Source organism: Pleurodeles waltl, chromosome 7 (assembly GCF_031143425.1).
Source record: "Pleurodeles waltl isolate 20211129_DDA chromosome 7, aPleWal1.hap1.20221129, whole genome shotgun sequence".
Classification (NCBI taxonomy): domain Eukaryota; kingdom Metazoa; phylum Chordata; class Amphibia; order Caudata; family Salamandridae; genus Pleurodeles; species Pleurodeles waltl.
This window is the reverse complement of record NC_090446.1, coordinates 1340850946-1340861006: the sequence shown is the minus strand read 5'-3', so window position 1 is coordinate 1340861006 and position 10061 is coordinate 1340850946. Positions and strand designations below refer to the sequence as shown.

Sequence of the window (10061 nt, the reverse complement as noted above, 5' to 3'; positions counted from 1 at the left end):
AGCTTGATGCACGGCTCTGATGACGAAGCCGTATGTCAAACACATTTTTTTTATTTTCAAAAAGGAAATCCTGAAGTGGGATTTCTTTTGAAAATAAAAAAAAACAATTCCCCTCTTGCCGTGGGAGTCATCTATCATGGTGAGGGTGATATTTTTAGTTTTTTACTGCACCTTACCACCAGTGTTTTCCTGGCGGTGACAGGCAGTGAAAACAACTATACCTCCAGCCATTTAATTTGGGTGTGTGGAGATACAGCCATTTTTCCAACAGCTAAAATGTGCTGGGTCATGGCAGATGTTTGGCCACAGTGGAGACGGAGTAGTCTTCCCCATCACCAAACTATGGTCCATCAGCATCTAAATTTGGCAGTGGACCATTATATAAGGGAAGTAAGGATACTCTGTCATCATTGCACAGGAGTATGCTTACCACCAATATACAGGGAGTGCAGAATTATTAGGCAAATGAGTATTTTGACCACATCATCCTCTTTATGCATGTTGTCTTACTCCAAGCTGTATAGGCTCGAAAGCCTACTACCAATTAAGCATATTAGGTGATGTGCATCTCTGTAATGAGAAGGGGTGTGGTCTAATGACATCAACACCCTATATCAGGTGTGCATAATTATTAGGCAACTTCCTTTCCTTTGGCAAAATGGGTCAAAAGAAGGACTTGACAGGCTCAGAAAAGTCAAAAATAGTGAGATATCTTGCAGAGGGATGCAGCACTCTTAAAATTGCAAAGCTTCTGAAGCGTGATCATCGAACAATCAAGCGTTTCATTCAAAATAGTCAACAGGGTCGCAAGAAGCGTGTGGAAAAACCAAGGCGCAAAATAACTGCCCATGAACTGAGAAAAGTCAAGCGTGCAGCTGCCACGATGCCACTTGCCACCATTTTGGCCATATTTCAGAGCTGCAACATCACTGGAGTGCCCAAAAGCACAAGGTGTGCAATACTCAGAGACATGGCCAAGGTAAGAAAGGCTGAAAGACGACCACCACTGAACAAGACACACAAGCTGAAACGTCAAGACTGGGCCAAGAAATATCTCAAGACTGATTTTTCTAAGGTTTTATGGACTGATGAAATGAGAGTGAGTCTTGATGGGCCAGATGGATGGGCCCGTGGCTGGATTGGTAAAGGGCAGAGAGCTCCAGTCCGACTCAGACGCCAGCAAGGTGGAGGTGGAGTACTGGTTTGGGCTGGTATCATCAAAGATGAGCTTGTGGGGCCTTTTCGGGTTGAGGATGGAGTCAAGCTCAACTCCCAGTCCTACTGCCAGTTCCTGGAAGACACCTTCTTCAAGCAGTGGTACAGGAAGAAGTCTGCATCCTTCAAGAAAAACATGATTTTCATGCAGGACAATGCTCCATCACACGCGTCCAAGTACTCCACAGCGTGGCTGGCAAGAAAGGGTATAAAAGAAGGAAATCTAATGACATGGCCTCCTTGTTCACCTGATCTGAACCCCATTGAGAACCTGTGGTCCATCATCAAATGTGAGATTTACAAGGAGGGAAAACAGTACACCTCTCTGAACAGTGTCTGGGAGGCTGTGGTTGCTGCTGCACGCAATGTTGATGGTGAACAGATCAAAACACTGACAGAATCCATGGATGGCAGGCTTTTGAGTGTCCTTGCAAAGAAAGGTGGCTATATTGGTCACTGATTTGTTTTTGTTTTGTTTTTGAATGTCAGAAATGTATATTTGTGAATGTTGAGATGTTATATTGGTTTCACTGGTAATGATAAATAATTGAAATGGGTATATATTTTTTTTTGTTAAGTTGCCTAATAATTATGCACAGTAATAGTCACCTGCACACACAGATATCCCCCTAACATAGCTAAAACTAAAAACAAACTAAAAACTACTTCCAAAAATATTCAGCTTTGATATTAATGAGTTTTTTGGGTTCATTGAGAACATGGTTGTTGTTCAATAATAAAATTAATCCTCAAAAATACAACTTGCCTAATAATTCTGCACTCCCTGTATAAATCAGGCCCTTACACCTGAAGCTAATAGATTCTATTAGACACAATTAAGCAAATGCAAGGTGCTATTAAATTCAAACTGAATTTACTCCACAGTAGGTTGACATGCTGGTAACTGGGCTCAGGAGAAACCATTGGATTACCATTTCAAAACCTTTAAAAATTACCATTTCAAAACCCATTTAAAAATATCTGCTTTTTCTCACGTGTTCTCAGATTTGTTTTTGGTTCCTTGCTGTCCCACAACTTCTCATGTGTAAACGTGCATGCTATTTTCTCTGTACAGGGGAACTAGTTGAAAACATTGAAATGCAAAGCTAATTTTATCGCTGCCGCCCGAAGAAGCCTGTGGGGCTCTCAATGTTAGAACGTTGAACCAATTTAGCCTTTATCACCAATCTGGCCAATTGAACGCGTCAGACAGAGGTCGCCTGTTACTGATGCAGTTCTCCAGTTTGTCTCCCTCTGATGACACTGCATGCAAACAGTAAAGACAATGAATGTATACATAAACCACTGTGTTATAAATACATATGCTTATTTGTAATAAAAAATAAGTGCCACGTGTATTTTGAAGTCCTTACACACCATTAATATCTCCTAGATAAGGAGCAATTTATATTTTCGGTTTTCTTTCATAACATTCTGTATGGGGCAGAGGACATACATTTGACGTCAATTTCGAATACCTCAACAGGAGTTATAGCAAAGCAAAAGCAAAGTATCATTAGTTGCTTCCTAAAATGTGACCAAAGACTTTGTCCTGCTGCCCAGGATTGCCCCGCGGTGGTACATGACAGCTGTAACCATGTCAGATTTTCACTATAAACAATGAATATATGACCGATTTCCATTTAGATTTATTTTATGGCAGATGTAATCCTCCTGAAAATATGCATAACTCTGGCTCCGAAGACCCAACGTTGGACACTCATAATTTACATCATGAAAATCTGTCGTGGGTCAGGCCCCTTAGTTCAGTGTCAGACCCAAGTGTAATCAGGTGAGAGAAAGTTCATTACAGATCCAGGACAGTCGCAACGTCTAGTTTTGTGCACTTCAAGCCTGAGGGCCTGAGATGTAGTTCTGTGCATCCTGTACTTGTCGGAGCACAGCTCACACCGAGCAGAGACCGGCACAGCGCAGTACAATGGCATATCAGGGTGCCAGCACATTCAAGATTGTGTACGTAGTTAATCTCACACAGTTTATAACAGTCTAAGATGTGGGTACACTTCAAGCATTTTACTTGGCGTTCTCCTTCAGTTTTAATTTTCAAATTCGATACTTTTTACATTTTATTTGCAAACGAGAGCGAATTTGCAATATAACAGAAAAATAATAACAATTCAGGCAAGACTAATATCATACATAACCTTTTCAAGATAAATACATAGTACAATTGTTTTCCCTCTAAGCTCAGGGATTGGTCAATAAATAAAATATATATTCTTTCAAACAAAAGAAGGCGGTAAAAAGTAAAAGTTCGGCAGTGCTTTTTGAGATAAATCTCTCCGTGACTTCATTTCAAGAAAACAGAATGTGTGCACATTTATGCAACAAGCTAACAAACCTGGGGATGGATGGATGGGCTTTTCGGTATAAAAGTAAAGTGCTGTTACTATAGTCGAGGCCTATTTGCAGTCTGGCTTTACCTTCAGGGTATCTGGGAAGTAAAAGCATCATTCTGAGTGCCCTGGTAAACCCGAGTTAAGAGGAGCTAAATCCCCCAGTGGTTTTACCTGTCCACAGTAAACTTTGCAGATCGCAAGTACTTCGCCTAGAGATTTTTTACTTCTTTTATCAATTTAGGGTCTGGGTGAAATACTGGTCAAAAATATGCTAGAAGCTTTACAGAAACACAAATTCTAGCACATTTGCCCCAACCTCCATTAATCTGGAGTTTTTCCACCCTGTGTGAGGTACCAATACTATCTCTACAAGTAGTTCCAAGTGGAGGAAGAATAAAAGCCTGACTTGTAATGGACCCCTGAGTCAGCACATGGTAGACACTTTCACTGAGGAGCAGACCATAACTAACGCTTAGTACCTATCAATGTTGGACTCCAGTACACAAGTTGAGAAATGCAATGCATAGACCCGCAACGCCTTGACTGTTCCCAGTACTGAAGTGGACGGCTATGTGTCTTTAAAGACCAACTTTCTTTCTTCTTCATTTTGCCTTCGCGCCCTTGACTTTACCAGAAGTAGTTGGACTTCTTTGGTCAGCTTGTACTGCTATTCAAACTTGAAAAATGCTTACATCTGAACATGCTGGACACGTATGTACTCATGCATGCATGTATGTGTTTGAATATGGAGAGGTACTTGTAGAGGATAAGCCTCTCTGGAGACCAAGGGGATGGTTGAAAGTCCGATAATCTCTAAACTAGAGCTCGTTCTTCTCAAGGAGGTAGGACATAAGTAAATTCCCTCTGTGTGGCAAATGGCAGGCTCATCAGATGGGCATCTCTGCCTTCTCACAAGGCTTGTTTAAATGATCAACTACGATACATGGTCAACACCGCCACTGCACTTTGACTACATTATGGGCCTTAGAAATATCAATGTGAATACAATATGTATCTATGAAATGGATTCAATTCATTCTCAATGTTCTTCATTTCCTGGTATTGTTTGAATTTTTTTGGTACCCTCAACATTTCAAGATACATTGTGCTCCTGTTTTCAAGAATACATTCCTTTGTATTTGGCCAGAGTGCTTGTTACAATACAGAACTTCGTGATTCGTAGACTGACTTCAGTGGGAGGCAGGTTAATGCCCACAGCCTATAAATTGTATGTAGATTATCATCTCATTAAGGAACAACCAGCCACACCTGTATCTTTCTTTCGCTAGTGATAACTATTTTATTCCTAGTACAGTCCTATAGGTTTTTAAAGGAGTACTATGAAATAATTAGTGAAACTCAAGAAAAAGTCTCTGCTATTTTTCGTATATGGTAGTTTTACTGTATTCTTGTAAATATTTCAAAAGGGAAGCATGCGGCCTACTAGGAAATTAATAAAACAGATGGACATAACAGAGATGCTACCTGCCCTGGAATAGTTTCTCACAGTACAGTGTGGCTAGGGTTCCCTTACAGCAGGCACAGTCTCTATCCACCTCCCTGCAAAGACAGTGCTACATCAGGGGAAACCATTTTTGACGACTGTCATTCTGACCAAGCCGACCAATCCTTAATTGAGTCAAACATGCAATTTGGCAGCCATGTTTATTTACATGACGATATGACTGTTGCAGCCATCAGTCGATGTACTACAGACATCACATCAATACTATCATACGCAGTAAGATGTAGAATTTCCATGGTTCTTTCTAAAACTACACACCTTACCAAGACCCTGAGTTAAAGCAGATCATATTTATTGAGGTATAAATGTTTATAAGTGAAAAAACTCGGAGGTCCCCATACTCCGAAATCCTTTATTTATCTGCTGTTAATCAATTCTGCAAAAAATACTTTTGTTTTGTCCCAGAACAGTCTGGAAACAGGTTAAACCCATATCTCCTGTAGAAAATGACCAAACGAGAGATTATGAGTAGGGACTAATAATTCATTTTCTAATAACGAGTTGTTGCAAGACTTAAGGTTCTGTATCGGTGTTGGGTAGTGAATTTGGTAATAATTTAACAAGTCCATTAGCTCATGTAGTCTGCTAGATTGTCTGAGTGTTCCCTCATGACCTGCTGTTCCCATCACTTCTTCCAGACCATATGAGACTCACACCAGGATGGGGTTAATTCATTTTCAAACCCCCTGAGGGTAAAACACTTGCTGCCTAAACCTCGCTGTCCAGAATATGAACCTTCATACATTAACATGACCTTTTAATGATTTTCATAAATATACATATTGTTATTAGAATATGTAACTAGTCAAACGTTAGTGAATTAAGTGTCCCTGCTCATAATTTCTCAATTGCCTCATTTCTTCTGGAGTTGCTTTAGAAGCTGATACACTACAATTACTAGATCTCTTTCCGGCTCACAATGGATATTCCAAATATTGAATTTAATACCTTTCGATTGAGCTAACCTTCTTGAAGATTTTAAAAGACAATGCACAATATAGCAGTGGTCATTTTTTAGAAACTGAAAAGCCTGCTTTACCAATTTGAACAAGAGGTGTATCACGTGAAAAATGAAAGAGAGACGACATGCAAACGGAAGTGGCCCTTTCGGGGCTTCTTGGAGGGAGAGGGCACCTGGATTCAGAAAGTTATGGTATTAAGAATTGACTATTTAGCATTACGTTTCGTGCATTTTATGTCCTCTAAGAGACAGGGTCCTTGGTATCAGAATACAAATGTCCTCTTTATACATTACGTTTGGGTTGGATTGGCTGTGAAAATGGAACTCAGAAAAAACTGAAGACAAAATTAAAAGCTTGTTTCAAGTTAAGTGGGCTTAACTAGTCACTGTTCCCAGGAGACCTCCTGTTCTTTACCGATACCAGCGACATTCACAGTAGCTAGAGTGCTCCCTTAATATTCATCTTTCTTTAAGAGGTGAGAGATCGGCAGGGATCCCCATCCAATGTGGGAGGAAAGCAGCATCATAATGAAAGACTTTCAGGAAAGGTGAATCTGGCAAGGTGAAATCAGTGAGATAGATAGTCATACCGCCGACGAGGTATCCTGCCCAGTAGCCAAAGGTGCCTATGGTCATGATGGTGTGGTTACAGTGGGCGAGTAGGGCAAAGTCATTTCCTGGTGAAGACTCAATGCCATCACCTGAGAAGAAGACATCACCTTTAGAGGCATCAATGTTGTCCTTGCACCACTGCATCCCATTGCTGGCCACCACGAAGACCGGCTCCTGGAATGTCTCTCGGAAGTAAGCCATGGCCTTCTCCAAATAACCTTTGTCAGCGACTACCCCTTTCCATGTATTGGGCATGATATGGACATAGTCCCCTCTACGTACATGAATTCCAATGTAGGTCACATTCTTTCTATGACCCTGCACCTTTTTTAGATACTTGTTGACCTTCTCCGTGATGAAGTCATGGAAGGTGAACTCCCTGAGGATCTCGTCACGAAGGTGATGGTAGAAGGTCCATGAGCAGGGATAGCCAGTCAGCAACACATTCTCCCCTTTAATGTGTTTATACTCCTCCGACATCCAGTCGTGAAGCCAGTGCTCAGTCCAGGTTATTAATCTGAATTCATTCATGTGCAGGACAGGCAGTGAGATCTTAAAGATGGGGCTGAGAACGTCATACATCTCTGGCTTTATGTACGCCGGATGTCCATTGAGCTTGGCCAAGGCGTACAAGGTGGCATACTCTCCCATCAGGTTTCCCAGCCGCCCATCGGGTCTTATGGTCCATTTTCCGATCTCTCTTTTGTTTTTAACATTAAAAGTATCGTCTTCTCCACGCATGGGTGCGGCTTTAGTCTCTTTTAATACAACTTTGCTCAGCATTTCAAAAGAAAAACGCACCTGCACTCTGTACACGAACGACATTGTTCCTGTTAATAGAAGTGAGAGTACAAAGAAGCCAAACTTCCGTTTCAGGTACCATTTCTCCATTCTTCCTTGGCTCCCTGTATTCTGGTTGAAGAGTTCTGCAAGAAAAGAAAAAAAAATCACAACACGGAAGATCCAGCTCCTTTGGTTGTGGATGAATATATGTGCATTTTTGCATTTTGCCCACGTTTATTGCACTAGGTTTAACGTAAAAAATGTACAGGACCAACCTGTCTTTGAAATGAATCGAAGCACTATCCATAGCATGGTGCAATATGCAACATGCAATATACATGGGAACATTTACCTCCCAGTGTACATTATAAGGATGTTGCAAGTCACTGAGGAAATCCATGACCACATAAATGCACGAGGTGAAGGAACAATTGGAACTCCCAGGCGACAGACAATACCCTTATAATGTACCGAGTCACGGGTACCAGCTCCATATGATGAGTGCCCGGAGACAGCTGAGATGCTCTTCGAGGTCCCACGTGACTCTACTGGCCTCTCCCAGCTCTGCCTTCTAGCCAGGCGCCAGTATTCCTAGCCTCTACTCTGAATGAGAAGCTGATTTGCTCTTTGCAAGGGGTTCCTGCTTCCAGACGTCACAGAGGGGGTGATGGGGATGGGGACCATCACACAGGCAGCACCAGATGCGCTTGTACTAATATGCAAGTGACTAAAGATGTCACTTTCATATTGTAGGCATATTCTTATGTCACAAAGCACCAGTAATAAGCAAGTGCTCCAGTCACAGCCTCCCACTGGTTATATGTTGACGCCCACGACGGGGAAAATCATTTGCATTCGTAGTGCTGGGAGGGATGGCAGGAAAAAGGAGCTTGGGGTGGGGGGTATGCAGTTTAAGTGCCCAAATACGAATTAGATTTGGGTTAGGTATGTAGGTCTAGAGGATTAGAGGGTTTCCCCGGTACAGGGCCCGTGGGTTTAGGTACAGTTGTAAGAGCATGGGTGTCCCTTAAAGACATTACAATTTAACTCTGTCAGAGTTAGAAAATCAGAATGATGTTACTAATATTCTGTTCTTGATATTCAATTTAATACTGCTTTTTTTCCAAACCACAGATTTCTATTGGTAGTTTTCCTGGTGCCAGTAAGTGTCTCACTAAAATGGGTCACGGCCCATTATGTAATTTAGAGGGTTTACAGCTGAACAGCAGGTCTTTCCCCATTTTACAGGTGACATTGCTGCTCAGTTCCAGACTCGGTCAAACCAACAGCAGGGCCCGATGCTTGAACTTCTGCCTGTGTAGACAAACAACACAAAGATTGTTATTATTCTACAGCACGGGCAGGCTACACAACCAATCACAATGCATGGCTGTGTCTGTGAGAACAGGGATAGGAAAGGAGAATGTCTATTCCAGTGCTATCCGACTCTAGTGTGGGACTGTACAATCTAGAGTGAAGCTTGGAAGCCCGGTTCAGAAGCTCAACAGCCAAGAAGAGCGGGGACCAGAGAGGGAGGAGACCTACCTGACAGACACTCCCTCCACGGACTGAGCCCATCAGACGCATCAGGCGCCTCCTCAACCTCGCCAGAAAGAAGTTCTGTATTCTCTGGCACAATGGTGGTGATTTCAGGCATAATCGTGGTCTTTTTTAATCGTCCTTGGCCAAAGTGGTGCCTTCTCTGACATAATGGAGACTAATTTGTCCATAATGATTTCCAACTGAGACATATTGTTGGACATCGTTGTATCTTGCCCTGGCATATTACTGGTTATTCTTGGCATTTTTGTGCATTTTGGGCCTACTCGTGGCAACCGCAGCATAATTTTTGTCTGTCTTGGCACAGTAGTGTGCATCATTGGCACATTGTGCCCACCTTTCACCTAATAGTACTACCCCTAAAACAATGGTGGGCAAACCGGAGATAACGATGGCCAACTTGAACATATTCTAGGCATCTTTTCCATGGATGTACATGGTAAAATGATGCTCATCCTTGGTATAATGTGGGCATTCTTTTCAATATTGTGTCTTCCCCTGATAAAAAGATGACTATTATTGAAATATTGTGTATACTCTTGACATTGTCATGGCCACCCATAGCATGTAATAGTAACACATGGGTAGGTGAGATAGAATCAGTCCTTGTGAAACGTGAGTACATAATCCAAATAACAAGCTGATGTTTATGGATCAAACGTGTATTCACCAAAAATGAAAGTGGTACTGAAACAAAGACGTTATTTCTTTAGGTAATGACAAACTTTTGTTTCGGAGAATTACATTACATAACGAAAATTAAAACGGTATGGTTGATGGCAAAGTTGGTGTGCTTTCGGAAACTTGCAAACTGATGTTCAAAGCAAGATAACTGCATTTCTAAAATGTATTTCAATTGGATTGCTGAATAATTCTTGATGAGTTGAGGAAGCTTGTTTGCTGATGTTTTTTCTTTGGCGGCTGTAAGTATTGTGGTATTTTTGTTAATTTATAGTTCGTATGGCGGAATTTCAGATTCTTAACACTGTTCATTACATTACTAAAGGAAGACTGTTTGGATTTATGCACTAGAGATGATTTTCAT

General features: G+C 41.5%; 1 protein-coding gene across 3 annotated transcripts in view; it reads right to left on the bottom strand.

The window, feature by feature from the left end:
* Positions 1–6107: 6107 nt before the first annotated feature.
* Positions 6108–10061, bottom strand: part of LOC138246274 (galactoside alpha-(1,2)-fucosyltransferase 2-like) — a 247441-nt gene continuing 243487 nt past the window's right edge. For all 3 annotated transcript variants that reach the window (XM_069200707.1, XM_069200705.1, XM_069200708.1), the window contains one exon: positions 6108–7599. In XM_069200707.1, coding sequence (XP_069056808.1) covers positions 6521–7564 — 1044 coding nt within the window. In that variant the 5' untranslated portion in view covers positions 7565–7599 and the 3' untranslated portion in view covers positions 6108–6520. The remainder of the gene's footprint in view (positions 7600–10061) is intronic.